Source organism: Anopheles darlingi, chromosome 2, assembly GCF_943734745.1.
Source record: "Anopheles darlingi chromosome 2, idAnoDarlMG_H_01, whole genome shotgun sequence".
In the NCBI taxonomy this organism is placed as follows: domain Eukaryota; kingdom Metazoa; phylum Arthropoda; class Insecta; order Diptera; family Culicidae; genus Anopheles; species Anopheles darlingi.
The window spans coordinates 64,508,557-64,525,963 of record NC_064874.1 but is presented as its reverse complement, the minus strand read 5'-3'; the positions used below and the strand labels follow the sequence as shown (position 1 = coordinate 64,525,963).

Here is a 17,407-nt window from a genome sequence, read left to right as displayed (position 1 = left end):
ATGCTGGAATTAGCGATTAGTACTCACCACCAATAGATGTAAACCATTGTTTTTGTGTTTTCCCGTGTTTCCTCGTGTTAAGAAACCGTTGGTGCATTTAGTTTGAAAAAGGCATTATAGCCTAGCACTATACCGGTGGCACTATAACTCAACTCGACTATGAGCTATAAACCCGATTTGAACGATTCAAAAAATGGTTTGTGTCCTAGCCATTTTGGGCTGTGTCCTAGCTATACGGGCTTGAATCATTTTTTTTACTTCTCGCGCGTGCTCCGTTCCGTTCAGTCGCCCCGTCGGTGATCGCGCTGTTTCAAGTTCTTTGATCCTGCCATCCATTCAACCTTCGCTCATTGATGTACGAAAACAATAAGAATAGCCAAAAGTGTGCCTTCTCTGTTCTAAATCCTGTCTAGACCGGTGGACAAAGGATGTCGTAGACGGAATCGGAGGAATCGTAGACGTGGATCGTGCATTTAGCGTGGGTTTTCCGTCCCAGCAGTGCTCTTGAAGGTTTCGAAAGGGGTTCCGTTTGGAGCCGAGGTTTTCTGCTGCCGTTTCCCGTCCGTAACCACCATGTCACGGTGCTTTGACCGCGGCCACCGACTTGGTTCAAACGGCTTCCCAGTTCTGCTCCGCTCGATCGTGTGCTTCTGCCGTTGATTCAGTGCGCGTGATTGTGAAGACGCCGCGTTGTCTTGCCATTCGTCGATCGTCACGGCGATCATCGCGGAACAGTTGTGTCAACAATAGTGTGGCTCAAAACGGTGGTAAACCGGTGATGAGGATCTACTCCACGAAACGTACCTCTGTGGTTGTTGCGTGTCCGGTGTGACGAGCAAACATTGGCGTGCCGTGAAAGATCATTCCAACGCCAGCAGATAAATAGCAAGAAGTTTTGGGTTGGACCATGGCCGACCAGTGTACGGGCAGCAATAGTTGCAGCAACAACAACGCTAATAACAGCAACAGTGAGTAGTGCGTGTTTTTGCGTCTGTGAATCGCTGAAGTGTGTGCGAACGTCGTGCAACAGGTGGTTCCGCAGAGTGAGAAGTGAAGCTGTACGCCGCGACAATCTTCCAAACAACAACCTGCGCTGTTCCGTGGTTCCTGCTGCACGTGTTTATGCGTGCGTGCATTAAGGAGTATCAGCAGAGTGTCCGTGTATCAGCAAACAGTGCAATTGGAGTGAAAATGGGTGTTATACGGTCGGCAGGATGTGTCCTGCTCGTCCTCGGAATGCTGCTCGCCGGTGGCAGCTGCTTCGTCAAGGACATGAGTCAACGTCGGCACGAGATCAACGAAATGAGAGGTAGGCATCGAAAAACACGACCGACCAAACGACGACCACGACGATTAACTTTTTTTGATTTCCTCGCATTGTTTGGTGGAGAAACCTTTGGTGGGGCCGCTGCTAATCGGATTGGGTAGTTAGCTATCGGAGTCAACGAATTTTCGTGTTTCTCCGGCTCCGACGACGGCACACATGGGACCGCAGACCAGCGCTCAAGGTGACTATATGTGTCGCCCACGCCGGATCGCAGCAACACCTAGCGATGAAGGGGTGTTGCCGTTGTTGTGGCGCGCTAGTCGATCGAGCAAATCTTATTGCGTCATAAATTATTTATACACAGCTCCACTCGTCGGCGGCCAGTGTGTTAGTGCCTCAGCAGCAACACTTTGATCGGATGTAGTTTTTAAGGTTTTTTTTTTCGTGTGTCTCGACTCCCTGGAGCCGTGGCCATCAACGTTTAAGAGGCACAGTTTCAAATTGCCTGCTATTATTGCTCAAAGTTCTTTCATTTTGCTTCCAATCATTCTACAAAAACAGGAAGCTCACGAGAGTATCACTCGAAGGTTCAAGTGACATCAACTTGGATATATATATGTACTGGCTTCTCCGGCTAGCACTACACTTTGACTACTCCGCTCAACACTCTCTTATCACGCCACTATCGTCCACTAGCCTCCTACTGGCGATGGCCTCGCTCGTTGTATCTCAACGCCTCTACAGCACCACAAGGTTTTTTGCGGGAATTGCTAGGGTTCATTTCATTGCAACTAGTAAGTAATTGCTGTGCGATAAGATAACGTTTCCTCCCACACGATCGCTAACTGATTCAATTGAATTGTGTGAAGTCGCTTTCACTACATGTGGCTTCGCATTAGTTCAGGGATAAACATTTAAGTTCATTCGGAAATCCAACATCACAGGTTGAACCTAAATAAAGAAGTGGTCATTTGGGCGCCTGGTCAAAACTTTGATAGATGTTACACATTGAACTTTATCGTATTGCTTGTGATGAGATCTTTGGTTATCAGCCTAGGGCCAGATTTGCTACTGTGGTGGTGAATGTCTTAGTAACTAAGGGACTCTCTGGCTAATTTGCTAACGCCCAAACAATAACTGGAACAGATATTGTTGGGGTTCTGCTTTGATACTTGTCGACCGTGTGACAGACAAACCATCTCGGATAAGGGTTCTCAGGATCATACTTTGGGTTAAGTTCAATGATCATTACAAAGGGGAATGTTTCCGAAAATCTGAAACACTTGATTTATCCGATCCGATTTTCGATAGTTCGCCGACATTAAAACAGAGCCGTGCTTCCGGGTCCTTAAGAGCACTACAGTTCGCTACTCTGTGTGCGACTGGCAACAATTTAAGTCCGGCTGTTGCGTGTTCCGTTCGGTTTGACAGGAAAATGAGGTAATTGATTTCCCACGCGCGTCGCTTGCAAAACATGCCAACAACAGCAACCTGAGTCCTGTTAATCCCCGCCCTCGCTAGCCAGATTGTTGCAAACGCTTCACATCCTCCATGACAACGGGGGAGATTGAGATTTTCGGGATCTTCTGGGTGGGTCTTCGGGATCAGCCAGGTAATCCGGCGTGACCGATTCGCATCGCAAGCATCTCATCATCCTGCCAAACCAAACATCAGGACACCGGGAGGCTGGTATGCAATTATGCAATGCCCCGAATGGTGGGGGGGGAGGTACACGTCGATGCAATTGTGCACCAGATGGTACACATTCGCTTTGGCCACTTTTTTTATGTTTGGAGGAGTTTTCCGTTGGCGCAAACAAAAGCGGACGAGAGCCGAGCCAACAGAAGAAATGCATCGAAGCGCACCAGTGCCTTGTGTCCTGGAATCCGAATCCGATCGGAATCCCGCTTCCGCACACACACACACACCCACACACACTCACACACCCACACGCACCGGTGCGCATCGAGGCGTTCCATCAAACCTTGGCCCAAGCAAAAGCCATACAACAGCAGCAACGGCAACAGCAACAGGTCACACACTGTACCTTCCAGCCAGCCCCCTGGAGCGGGAGGTTCGGTGAGCTACGTGTGCGTGTGTATGCTGCGAAGGTGAAAACAGGTAAGGTTCACATGACTCCGCGAGATCGAGGGTCTCGAGAGTGGCGAGAGCTCGACCTGGCCCGATGCACCAACACACAAACACGCACACACACATACAGCGAGCGAGAGGGCATTTATGTTGCTGCTGCCACCGCCGCCGCCATCATTCTCGTCCATTATCTCCCTTTGCTTCGTCTCTGTGTCTCCCTTTTTTACGATCCCCCTTACAGCTCACCTGAGATGGTGTTTGCTTTTGTTTAGCGAGTGTTCTTTCTCGCCACACACACACACACACACACACACGCACACACTCTCACCGGTATTGTTTCATTATTTGCCAGCGCAGCTTTCGGTTTCCGATCGTGCCGCACCACAACCCTGATGTTCGAGTGGTTCGAGCGTTCTCTGCTGCTGCTGCTGCTGCCGATGCCTCCGGTGTTGTCCTCTATGGTGGCTTCTATGCTGAGACACACACACACACGCGTGCACGGAAGGTTTTGTTTTGTTGTTTCTCTTCCCATTTTCTCAGGTGCTCTCGCTCCATTCATTCATCCATCTATCCATTTATGCTACGATCCCGCCAACCCAGCCTCCATCCATGTTGCTTCTCTCTTGCTCTCTCTTTATCTCTCTCTGCTGTCCTGCTTGGTCTTGGTTTAGCATCTCGCGTGCAAAATTGGTTGCCCCGTTGTGGCTGGCTGGCTGGCTGGCTGGTTGGTGCACTTCCTTCTTTCGTTTTGCGGCGAGGTTGTTGCAGCTGCTGCCCCCCGAGGTAAGGTGCCGCCGGGTCAGGTAGGCGACCAAACTGTGCCGATGATTAATCACGCCCGATATCGATAACAACAAAGCCGTGACAGGACGGACTAAGGGCGTTATCGATGGATGATCGGTCGCGGGACGCGTCAACGCGTGCGCTATCATGCGGCACGCGCTCGTGTGACAATTGTTCATCATTCAATGCATCGCCTGCTTTGGCACTCGCGGAATGGAATGTAGCCGATCCTTGTTGTTGCCTTTGTGGTGTGCAGTAGGCTGCGCGATCACTGCACGGTATGCGTCACGGCGCTTGTCGAAGATGCGCTTGTCGAAGATGCGCTTCTAGCACCGCATTCCAGCACCGTTCGCATTCACTTCACTCAAGCGCCTGCCTCCCAAGGTTAATCACAAACGTTCGCACGTTAAAAAGAGGGGCCCCCAAACAACCGCAAAGACCTTAAGTTTGTAAACAAAAAATCCTCCAGAAAACAGTTGGGTAGCACAGCAAGCGCGCTCAATCTCAAGCTCTCGTTGTGCCAGGGAGCGCTCCCTGATCAGCACACACCGACGCACCTCAGAGTCTTCCCCCCGCAGGGGGCAACATTGTCACACAGTTAAATAGCTCGGCAGCATTCGGTGTGTGTGTGTGCGCGCGAGCGAGTTGGTTTGAATTGTTTATGTTTTTCATTTCGCACGACCGCCATCCAAACCACCTCGCTTCTCGTTGTTCCCAACCGAGATGGGGGGCGGGGATGATGGGCACGATGGGGAGTAGCAGCCGCCCGTGAGTTTGACGCTGAAATATGGCACCAGCCTTCGGTTGCGTTCGTCTGCTTCTTGGCAGGCCTCTTCATGTGCCCCCCGTGCAGAGTGACAGCACAAAATGAAACGTGGCATGGCGGCATGGCGTAGCAACTCAATTCCCTCGGATCCGCGGATTGATTCTGCATTCTGAAGCGCGCGAGAGAAACAAAGAACTTGCGCGAGCGCGCACGCGCTTGTGTGTGGGATAGACGACGAACCTCGCGAGAACGGATCGCGAACGAACGAAAGGAGGAGGTTTGGTTGGTTAGTTGGTGATGGCAACGGTTGTCGGTACTTGTAGTGGTCGTTCGTTGTTTGGTCTAGCCCCCCCCTAGACCTCCCTGGGGGTTGCTAGCACGTTCTAAGTTCGCTCGCTACACCAGTTCTCCCACTCTCGAGGTGCGTGCGCGCGAAAAGTCGTCGAGCCAGTTGTTGCGCCACCCATTTGCACCTCGAGCACACACGTTGACCACGGAGTAGTACGCTACTTGCTGTTCAATGTGTGTGTGTGTCTGTATGAGTGTGGCTAAACCATCGGACCATCGGAATGGTCGGAAAACTTACTGACCTGCTTTAATTTTTTTTTGGGGAACATCCGAGACGTCGGCGCCAGCTGCTGCTGGTGGCGATCGATCGCAAAATGGGAGTACCGTGGGGCCACGGACACCTGCATGGTTCGCGGAAGTGGCCATGGTATGCTCGCGTTTTGGGGCCTCTCGCAGGCTTTCGAAATGCGCGATCGATGCTCGATAGCGATCCCCTTCCAACTTCAGTTTTCTGGATCGAAAACGTGTGTTTTCTTAAATTTTGATTTATCCATTCCCCAACAACCTACCAGCGAAACATTAAAATTCCCCTCGTGGACAACTGATTTATGGTTTTGTGGGTTTGTGGAATGGTGGTACATGGTGCTCCGGCACGCCGTGTAGATCAGGTGAAATGAACTGCATATTAAGTGGTATGCAGTAGTGGCCCTGAGGCGCAAAACAGTTGGTTTGCTCGATGAATTCATAAGTTCTTGCCACGCTATCTGTGTGTGTGTGTGTGTGTGTATAACACACCATGCCAAGCCCCGAACTGGACCCAAACTGGTGCCATACACAAAACCGTTCTAGGATTCAACGCTTTCGCTCGCGTTGGTAGTGATGGTTCTTGATGATAAAATCTGTCGCAACCGACCATCGCTTTCTTGGTGTCGTCTCATCGTCGTCGTCGGTTTGAAGAGCGAGCCGCTGTTTATCTTGGCCGATCCCATTTCGAGTGCGACCGCTCAGGTAAAACCCCGCGAGACCATCGCTGCGGTTGATTAGAGGAAGGGTGTCTTATGGTTTGTTTGAGATTTGAGGTTTTGTTGTTGCAGTAACGACAACGACGACGACGACGACGACGGGCGACACTGATAAGATAAGGTCACACACCACGCACGGTAACTTGCGCTCTTGTTTACATTGCTTCTTACCCGTCCTGGGCTGAGATTGGGATTGCGCAGGCGACTGACAACGCTGCGTATGTCCAATGCGCTGGGTTTTTTTCTGGTTGATGAAATTAAATATCGGACAGGTTGCAGGGGAGTGATAAGAAATTAATAAGGAACAGGAGGCCCGGAAGGGGTGGAGGGATGAGACCACCTCCAGCTCCAGACCAGCTCGTTGGTGCTCCGGTGTGTGTGTGCTAAGGTCCAACACCTGGGTCTTCTAAGGTTCTACGCATTAGAGAGCTTGAGTTGCGTCAACTCATTGTCAGGTTCGATCAAGCGTTCGAGACGCAATGTAGGTTGCTATGACTGGTACCAGTCGCCAAGGCCTACTGCTGTTGTTGCTGCCATTCCATTCATCAGTGCCACGAGCCAAACCGTGCGGCCATCAACACGTCGGTCACGCCGGGATTTGGAGACAAACCTCACCATCATCATCACCATCACCATCATCATCATCATGGATCATGCTGGAGCTGGAGAAAGAAAAACTCATTTTACACTCGACGGGACGGAACGCCCGTGCCCCTTTGTGTTGTGTTCTGGCTCTGGGTCTCGGGTCGGCTCGATGACTCGATCGATCGTTTGTTTGCCTTCCGTCGTGGCCCCCGTGGCTCAGCTGTTGCGATTCGTTCAGATCGAGATCCGCCCATACCGAGGCGCATGCCAACGACGTCGGGAGCGCTCGTTTCACGCTAGCTTTCCGCCTTGTCCACTACCAGCTACCAGCAGCCACTAGCGGCACTACCTCTACCACCGGAGCCCTCCCCTTCGTGGGGAGTCTCTGAATTGACAACTCCAGCAACTCGCGCTTTCTCTCTCCCTCTCCTTGGGGTCGATCGCAACCTCATGAAATCTGACGACGACGCTGACGACGACGACGACGCTGTTTGTGGGGCTTAGTGCTGTGCCGTTTTATAGTGTGAATGTTAAATGGCCAACTCACTGCCGCTGAACCTGAAACGAGGCTTTGAACCGACTTCGCCCCCCATCCCACCTTCCCTTCCTCATCGGCCGTTTGGTGGTTTGTGCTGCGTGTGCCATAGACCGTTCGTTGTTGTGTTGGTTTCAGGTTTCCAGCGAACGAATGAACGAATGAACGAGCAAACGAACGACGATGATGTGGTGATGCTAGGCACGCCGTCGTCGTCGTCGTCTTGAAGCTGGTTCCTTGTGGCGGCTGTGGCGTTCCGATGGCGAATAATAAATTTTGTAATCACAACTCCCACGCATCGGCTTAGCATTGTGAATATGTATGTAAGCGAGGTGGCTGAGAGCGAGAGCGTGTGAGAGGGAACGAAAGAGAGCGAAAGAGAGAGCGAGAGAGAGAGAGAGAGAGAGAGAGAGAGAGAGAGAGAGACGAGCAAGGGGTTTAATGAATTTATTAATCCGTACTGACGGTGGTTGTCGACAAGCCACAATGCAGGCAGGCAGGCTTGTTGGCCGGTGTCACCATTTTGAATCATTTTTCAGCTTAGAAAAAAGGAGGAAAATCGTTTAACATAACTTATGGTACACCCGGTGCGTTTCAAGGTTTCAAATTGTTTGCCAAAATGGCTTTGTGTCAGGTCGTAATACATACAAAGTCTTTCAAGTCAAAGTATAAGTTGAAGGTGGCATGAATCGAGAGGCATTCATTTAGATTTTAAATTTAAAATGCATGCTTAGCTGCGAAGCATGTTGCTTCAGTGATTTTAATAGACATTTTAAAACAACGACAGCCTTGTGTGTTCCGAATTTAAGAGTTCACCATTGTATGCGTTCATAATGCGGTCTTGAAGCTTTTTTGTCCGTTCAAAACTGTATTTTTAACATGTTTGAATTATAAAAATATTCGTTAAGATGTTTGGCGTATTAAAAGAAAAAGAAAAGTGATCCTTCAAGCCATTTGTGGAATTTTTGAGAAACCTTCCTTCGATACCTTCTCTATTTTCTCAATTGAGGCATATAATCAATTTATATGTTGTCATCGTCAGCAATTCTTTTAATAAAAATTCTACGATAGTACCTCATTTTGTCTGTTTTAGAAGGAACACTTCTCTTTGTCTATTACTTCCTCTCCTCACTTTAAGAACCTTATAGATCATTGATATACTTTACACTGATGCAAGGAAACTTCGTAAAACGTCATGTTTGCCGCTTGGAATACGTCGAAGCACTTCGTTTCATTATTCCATACAGGATTGAATGCCAATTCTGTGATTACAACATTGAGCTTAGGTTATAACACGTGCTTCTAAAATAGCTGTCACAGTAAAAATAAGAACCCAAAATGGTTGTAATAGCAGATTAATATGGGTAATATAACGACAAATGGCAGAAAAATCTCAAACCTAAACATGCTTTTGTGACATTTCGGAATACGATTCTTCTACATAACTCAACCTCTCGAACTTACCGCCATTTTGGCACCTTCGAGGCACAACTTGTGCACCACAACCATTGCCATTCCCTTTGACGCGGCACTTCACTTGCCACAGGCGCAGCTCAGCCCGCCAGTATTGGTGTGAAATTACCGCATCATCTTATCTTTTCAATGGAATCGCTACCACAGACGTTGCATCCAGATTCGTACGTGACGTTGGATGCCTGTGGGCTGAATGGGAGTGGGGAGAGGCCTCGACTGACTCACAGCGTACACAGCGAGGATCATCATCATCGATTGATTCACGATCAGTCGCCCCTCACCGTTCGCTTTGCCCTCTTGCCCTAATGTCGTTAATGTCGGTGTCACCGGGATCGAGAACAGGCAACAGGTCGCATCTCCTCAACGTGCCGCAATGTGCGTATGCGTGTGTGTGTGTGTGTGTATAGCTGCAGAGCCTCCATTACCATACGTGGCACTGCAACAAGCACATATGTGTTTGGTTCCGTGGTTGGGGCAAGATCATAAATCTTCGCCTCAGCCTCGCAGTATGCATATGTGTGGTTGGCCTTCGCGCTGTATGCCTGCCCTGTATGCCTAGAATGCAACCAACAGCTGCTGCTGTTGCCACTGGGATTGCCTGTTGCCATTTTCCCATTCCACCACCACCACCAACTCTAAGCTTCGGCGAAGGCAGAACACACACTGGAACCCATGGCTGCTGTTGGAGACTTGGACTCTGTGTCTGTTCCCAAGTCCAAAACCCTCTTCTACGCGCCTTCCCTAATCAGCGCTCAGCATCCGCGAGCATTTTACTGGCGATCATAAAGCTTTAATGAGCCCCGAAAAGGAAAGAGAGAGAGAGCATGGAATTCGTAAAATTAGGCACCTTCGCGGTCGTGGCCCCGTAGAAAAGTGCCCCTCTCACAACATCATCACCACTGGAGCTGGAGCTGAAGCTGGAGTTTATTTGAAAGAAAAACCTTTTTTACAACTTCATCTCTCGCGACTCTCGCTGGCTCGTTTGACGCTGGCTCGTTGATGAGACCGGCTCGGGATCGATCGTCGGGAGCTGCCACTTTGCGCGGGGTTGCGTGTGCCGCTCGCGGCCCCTTCCGATACCGTTAAATCGTTTCGGCTTCCGGTGTCGTCCGGTGTCGGTCGCGGGCTAATCAAGCGGATCGGATCGGCCCACCACCACCGCCCCGAAAACAAAAAAAAAACCTGACCGACGGTGGCGGCGGCACGCTGACTTGATGTTGATGGCCTTAAGTCGTCTTCTTATTCGTGTTCCTCCCAGCAAGCTGTATGTGGTGTAGTTGCGTGCGATAATAAGGAAATTCGTACGCAACCGATATGCCAAGGGGGGGGGGGAAGGCTCGTTTCCGTTCGTCCGGACCGATTTCGGATGAATTTTGTTAAAATGAAGCAATTAATGTGGTCGCAGAATTGGAATTTGCGCACGATTGTCCCTTTTTCCCGCGTGGCCCAGAATTGTAAAAAAACCTGAATGGAGTAAGCAGAAGAGGAGAGCCGAGGACCCCGGGGGGGAGTTGTTGCAGTACGCATTCCGAGCCGAATGATCGTTGCATCCGTGTGAGGGCAATTATCGGCTCTCGGGTCGGGACTTATCAACACAATAATTGTCCACGGGTGCCCCGAGATCTCGTCTTTTATTTCCGCTCCAAGGCGACTACTGGTGGGGGAACACTTGGCACTTGGCACTTGGCACTCGGTGGACTCAGCATCTAGATCTCGCGACCGGATGCTACCGAGTGCCGCTAGGAGCGGAGCGGCTCGCTTCCCTTCTCGTTCGCTTCTGCAAGATAAGTGATAATTATCCGACGATGGCGTCCGGTCCGTTACGCCAAGTCCGCTACCGACTGCTAGCTAGGTGTGTGTGTGTCTGTGACGAGGTGTTCATGGTCAGCACTTTAGCCATCCTAGGGCGAGTAAAGATAAAGAATACAAATCACTCGCTCGCCCGTACGCACGCCTCGAAGCTACTCTCTGTGTGTGCTCTGAAGCGCAGCTCTAGCTAGTTCCTAGTCCTGTCCTGTGCCGTCCGTACTTCCGTTCCGCTCACGAGCCCATTTCCTTCCTGGGACCCGGTTCCCGGTACGCAAATGACACTCCCATCATCATCGCCACATCCTTCCGTCCTGGTAATTACTGGCAGTGACGTCGTGGCGTGCCCTAAAGGACAACCGGATGTAAGGGATAGAACTTCACCGAAAACAAAAAAAACAACAGAAATAGGAGAACAACCAGACAACGTGGTGTACTTCCGATCTTGTAGCGCGGAACTATACACACTGGAACATCCGTCCCTTGGCTGCCGCTGGTGTCGCTGTCGGGTCTGATGAATTGAACATTAATTGAGCAACCTTCAGCTGGGCGAAGCTATTCAATCAAGAGGTCTCGAGGATACCGAGACAAGCGAGCTAGAGAGAGGGAGCTCGTGATCATCTTCCTTTTGTTGTTGTCTAGCCTCTCCAGGAAGGAGAGGCTTCTTCTTCAGCAACAACCCCTTTACCATGTTCCATGCTCCTGAGTTGAGAGATCCTTGTACCAAGGGCTGAAGCACTGGATCTGAGAAGGATCTGAAGCGACCTGGGCATGGCCTGTGGCCTGCTACATGACCTGCTGGCCGAATCCTGTTTGTTATTCTAATTTTCAAACAATAAATCGAGTGCTGCTGCTGCTACACATCATCATAAATCCACCCTTTTCTGGGGGTCTGCGAGGTCTGAGATTTCCGTTCCAAAAAAGCTGCTGCTCCTCCTCTTTCTGTTCTGTTCTGTTCTGTTCTGCTCTCTGATGGGCGAGGAAGGAAGCATCGGGATAGAACACCGAATAGACCTTTCTTGTCGTCGGTGCCTTTTCCATCGTCAAACAAATAAATCACAACCCGCAACCAGAAGTGCCTCCGCACATGCTGCTGCTGCTGCTGCTCTAGGAGTGGCCTTCCATCGTCATCAACATCACCATCATCATCGTCATGTTGGTTCCATCCGGCAGGCAGGCAGGCGGCCGGGCGGGCGGTGAATCTGGTGACATCTTCACCGATCTTCGTTTTGTCGTTCTCCAGGGAACGCGCTCGACTCGACCACTCCACAGTGAGTACGGCATGTGTGTGTGTGTGTGTGTGTGTGTGTGTGCTCCCGGAGATCTTGTTCTTTCCTTTCCTTGTTTTTTATCCTTCTCGGTCCACCATACCACCGAGCTGGTGCCATGTGGTGCGTTCATTTTCAAGAGCAAATCGGGAGCACTAGAGGCGAAAAAAGTTGAAGAACTCCCAAGCCCCGAGTGGCTACGGCCACGACCGCGATCGTAAGAGAGGTAGCGAAGCAGGAACAGCAACAACAACAACAGGGGAAAAAAAGTGTCGCCAGCACACTCACACACACACGCACTACTCGCTTCGCGTTGCAACGTCTCGAATGCATGCACGCTGCCGATGCACCGCGATCCTGAAGCGGTAATGATGTGAACGCGGGACGACGACGACGAAGAAGACGATGGCGTCTTGGTCCTGGTTTCGATAATTGCACCAGCAGCGCACGCACAGCAGCGTGAGAATCTGGATAAGATCGAGGGAATGGTTGCGTCTGGCCGTGCACATGATGATAACGCGCGCGCGGCTCCCGCGACTCCACAGTGTGTGTGTGCTCGGGGTGGTGTGCTGGCGTCGAGGCCCACCAGTTGATGCGAGAGAAAGCGATATGGCGGTCGCGACACTCTTGAATCTTCCTCATCAGCCTCATCGCTCTTTTTGAGTTCCAAGCAGCAGCAGGTTTCCCACACTATCGGTCGGTCGGGTTGGTCGGTTGGTCGCGAGCTCGCGTCACCAGCTCATAAAATCTTTCATCGAACATCCTCTCGCCCCGAAAAAAAAAAAACAACAATCCCCCCTTTCGACAATCGAATACTTGGTCGATCCTTGGAGTTTGCCGGTGGGCGCATGGATCGGTGGTGGTCAATTCATTCACTCAACGGTCGGCGGCCGGCCCTGCCCCGGGTGGTGGTGGTGATGATGATAAAAAATGGCCAATTAAATCGATCTTTCGAGTCCGCCTCCGTTTATGGTAGTCGCGGAAGGGTCGCAGTGGCTCCAAACTAGGGATGACCAAAAGTGGACACTGGCGGCGGCCAGTTTCGGTTGCCAGTGGCCAGTGGTTGCATCTACATCGCACCCGGCGAGTGCGAGTGCGCTGGCGATGAAGGTGAAACATTACACGATTTATTGAATTTATGATTGACCTGCGGTTTTGGGGCCATCACTTTTGGGTAGGGGGGATGAGTGGGTGTATGAGGTCGATCGCGATCTGCCGTATTCGTGCTTTCACCAATGCCAGTACCAGTGAGCAACCAGCAACAAGCGCAGTGTGTGTGTGTGTGTGCGAGAGAGAGAGAAAAGAAAGGATCGGCGAAAGGTTATTTCGGGATGGTGATGGACACACTTGGTAAATGCATCTTAAGCTGCTGTACACCGCCCATCGCCCTTAAAACATCCACTGCACTGCATTGAACTGTGGCCGGGTCTCGCCGGCTTGGGTACGCCCCGGGACTACGGACCGTCCTCTCAAGTGCTTTCAGATGTTTTGTGCGCTGCGTCCATGCGTCCTCCCGCCATATGGTGATGGTGGTGCCTGGTCGTACCAGGCCGAAACCGAATGAGCTCATGGTCAGGCGCAGGCAGGCAGGCAGACAGTCAGGCAGTGATGCTGTGATTTCGAGTGCGCGAGGTGCCCCGGAGACGAGTTAATCTTTTTTTCTCTCTCTCTTTTCTCGGAAATGGAATGTTCCGTTTTGCAATGCGCGTCCACGAATAGCTTGTAGATCGGAGGTTTGTTTTTATGAACTACGATCACCGGTGCCACAGACAAAACCGTAACGTCAAGTATTCCCCCAACTGAACGCCCGCTGATGTGGACGCTGATGAGTAATGGTACAGTGACTGCGGCACTTCTTGGAATTCAGTTCTCGGAGTTTGAATCGCAACTAATTTAAAACACCTCGAGGTCTCGCTTTCGACGCAGCTGACAGTAAATATGAATGATTCACGTCACGCCAATGTGCGAAATGTTGCGACCGAACCCACACAGAACTACTTGTACAAGATCGCATCTTCTTGGAACATCATTCTGAGCGGTGACGGCGGTGATACCCATAACGCATCATCAGCGCAAGGCCACACTTTGGTACCAGATAACGTTTTCTATTGCTGGGAATATTTGGCGCTCTGGCGCGCATCTCCCTTGAGTCACGAGCGGCGCGCGCGTTGACCGGCGACTACCGAACGAAAGCGCCCGTTACTGGATCGTAAGACGCGGGCGGCCAAGTGCCGAGCGCCAGTGCCAGCACCAGTCTGACTTAATCGTCGTCAATTGATTTAATTGATTTGGTCCAACAGCTCGCTTCGCTCGGTTCGCTCGTCTCGTCACTAAACGAGCTGAGCAGCGTTGTGTCACTTTACGACACGATTCGGCAGGAGGGGAGGGGCGGAGACTGCACTGAAGAAGCGCCTTAGCGCACAGTGTGGCCGCGCTACTGGGCCGGCCATCCCAGGAATGTGTAGTTCAACGCCTGTTTAACCAAACACTTCACAACCGGTCGATAATTAGGGTGGGGGAATCGGTGATGCATGGAGAGGAGAACGGAGATGCTCTTGGCTGCTGGGTCTTGTTGGTTGCCACAACTTCTTGTGTTCGTCGAGGAACTACGTACGAGGAAGCGGTGTGGTGCGGTGTGGATGCTGCAGAAGAAGACCTTGCCGTTCACCTTACGCAGGTCCGGGCGTGACCTGCTCTGGATGGGTTTTAATTACTTCACGGCTCTTCCCTCTCATCAACGGCCATACGGCCGCGATCCGGCGTCCTTTGGTCGGCCACAACACTTAGTTCCTTTGGCTTTGGGCAAGAAAATTAGGTTTTTTTTCGGGAAAATCGCTTGAGATGATCGCGTGATTGGATCGAAATCAAGAAGTTGGCATCTTCTTCTTCTTCTTGTTGATCGTGACAAAGGGGCATGGCCTTCGGTCGGTCCGCAGGGATTAGACCTTTTTCGGTGGAGTTTCGGTTCTTTGTGTTTAGGACTCGGGGAACTCGGTGTGCCTGCTGACGTGCTTCATCATCATCATCATCAGCAGCAGCAGCAGCAGCAGCAGCACCATCGTTCAGCAGAAGTTCAATTAAAACAGATTCTTTCCCATCCCGCTTGATTGCTTGTGGCCATTCGACGCTTGTGCGTGTGTGTGTACGTGTGTGTGTGCGTATTGTGTTTGATCAAGCATCTACGCCTCTCCGTCTTGGGATCCCGTCTCCAGGGATAAAATCGACAAAGGAACAAGATGCTGAAGAAGAATGGGCTCGAGCATATGTTGGACAAGTGCACCAAGAAGAGGCGAACGAAGGGTAACCTTTGCCCAATCGAGGCACCATAATGTCATCGATTATGCAAAACATGATGCAGATGCACCTTTTCGGGGCAGATCGGCAGCCTTCATGTCACAATGGCCGTACCATTGAAGGCGCAAGATTACGAAACGAAGTCCCACAGTGGTCCTGTGATGCACGCACACCTAAGGTATTCCCCGTAGGACTACGCTCTCAAGATCGATCGATCTTCAGCCCAGCAGCAGCAACAGCAGCTAGCTAGCTGCTAGCAACAACAACAGGAAATCAGACCGGCTTTGGAGGGGGCTTTGGCCCTCCACTACTCTACCTTCCTATATATTCCTTCCTCTGCCTCTGCTTCTGTTCTGCTGCTTCGTATGATGGCGCGCGCTCGCGCGATCGAATCGAACCTTCCGTGGGCTGCACCAATGATCGATCGATCGCCCTTTTGCACGCTTTGCGCGGTGCACGGTAGTAGCACTCACTGGATGTACTCACGATGATGATGTCGTACCATCTCGTACCTAGCAATAGGTACCGGGAGTTTGTGCCAAGGTACGACGAAAGAAGGGACCATGACAGCGCACGGCCTGTACCTCGGCAGTGGAAAATGTGATTATTACCTTCTTGCCTCGCCGGTTTGCAAGTTCCCCCCCCCCCCCTCCGTGCTATGTGTTGGGAGTGACATGGAGACACGCTCGCGGATGACGTATAATCTACCACGGGAGAGGGTCTATCATTAGCCATCGGCCATCATCGGAGCGGAGATTCGCACCAATCAGCATAATTAGCACGCATACGATCGCGCAAAGGGGCTCCCGACCTATGTAGCTCTCGCGCATAAGTTTAAGTGATCCATTTTGGTCCCGGCTTCGGAACTGTAAAAACCTGTTCTCCCATTCCGCGATGCGCGATGTCATTTGTCGCTGGTCATTTTTTGGAGGGGGTGAAGGTGATGCTGTAGAACATGGCAGAGGGTTTTGTGTGTTTTTTTGTGTGAATTCGAATCGTTGCGATCGAATACATGATCTTCAAACCTTCCGTTGTGTCTTTGTCTCCGTTTTCAAACCTTCTACCAACTCGAGTGCTGCCTGCGTGCTGTCCAAAAAAGGATCCCGATATTCCGTTTCTCTTCTCGTAACGCAACCAGTTGCGGCCCAGTTTTTCCCACAGTTGCACACACACACACCATGCGACCACGAGTGACCATTTTCGATTGGGAACAGTAGCAGTTCCGGGATACGGGTGCTGCGATCACCTAGCAGCGTCGCGAGCACACCATCCATCCATCGTTCTGTGACGGATGCGTGACGGAAGGTAGCAGCTCCCCGGGAAAAGACGATGCTGGTGGGTTGGAAAAATCAATGACCCGCGAGGGAGGGGGGGCCTTACCTTGATCGGTTCGGGAAAATTGCTTGCGATCAAATCAACCGGCAACACACACACACACACGCGCGAGAGCGCGCGCATAACGATCGCGTTTTCTCGCGATCGTTCTTTCCTTAAAAGGAAACTCGACCCCGCACCTCATGCGGGGCTTCTTCTTCTGCTGCTACTGGAAGGCGGACGCATCCCTCCCTCCAATGCGAGATGCAGGTCACTGGCCACGGAGATGTTGCTACCTTACCGTGAGGAATCTCTCTTCGTTTCTTCACCCCCCTTCTATTAGTGACTGCTGGAGTGCCTTGTGGCCAGCAGAGTCGTTGTCGCGTTGATCGCGCGAATATGCTATTTCTGGTCGCCGGATCCGGATCGCAAAACAAAACTACAAACGCACGGACGCACGCTCGCACGCTGAGGGAAGCCGTTTGCGATTTGTGTGCTATTTGTGTGCCCGTTTGTGTCACCGGCTTCGAAACTATCCGTTTTGTTCGGAACGGCGTGCCACTTGGGCACGGCTCTGGCAGCAGTCTTCCGCTTTCGCTCCACTGCAATCGGCTTTCGTTCGAGCATATGTTGCAGATGCATCGTCGTCGGCGTCGTCGTCGTTGTGCGTTTCTCACGCTGCGCATTCTCTCAGCTCGTAGAAAGGCGACACCACGCGATGAGCGATGTAATCTGCGGGAAATAGGCGGAACGGAAAGGCAAAGTCGAGAATGGGTTTTTGGGGGATATGGCAGTAGTGAAGGCAAACTGTGACCGCGCGCGCGCGCGATACCACGTTGCCGCGTTCTGCACTAAAAACACAACGATCCGGTAACGATCGTGGAAAGGTTGCGTGTGCCGCTCGCTAACGACGAC

At 51.4% G+C, this 17,407-nt stretch overlaps 1 protein-coding gene across 1 annotated transcript in view; it reads left to right on the top strand.

Annotated features, from left to right (window-relative positions):
- The first annotated feature begins 277 nt into the window (after window positions 1–277).
- LOC125959719 (epidermal growth factor receptor) overlaps window positions 278–17,407 on the top strand; it is an 86,908-nt gene continuing 69,778 nt past the window's right edge. Inside the window, exon 1 of the mRNA XM_049692610.1 lies at window positions 278–1,309. Within this exon, the coding sequence (XP_049548567.1) occupies window positions 1,123–1,309 (187 nt within the window). The 5' untranslated portion in view covers window positions 278–1,122. The remainder of the gene's footprint in view (window positions 1,310–17,407) is intronic.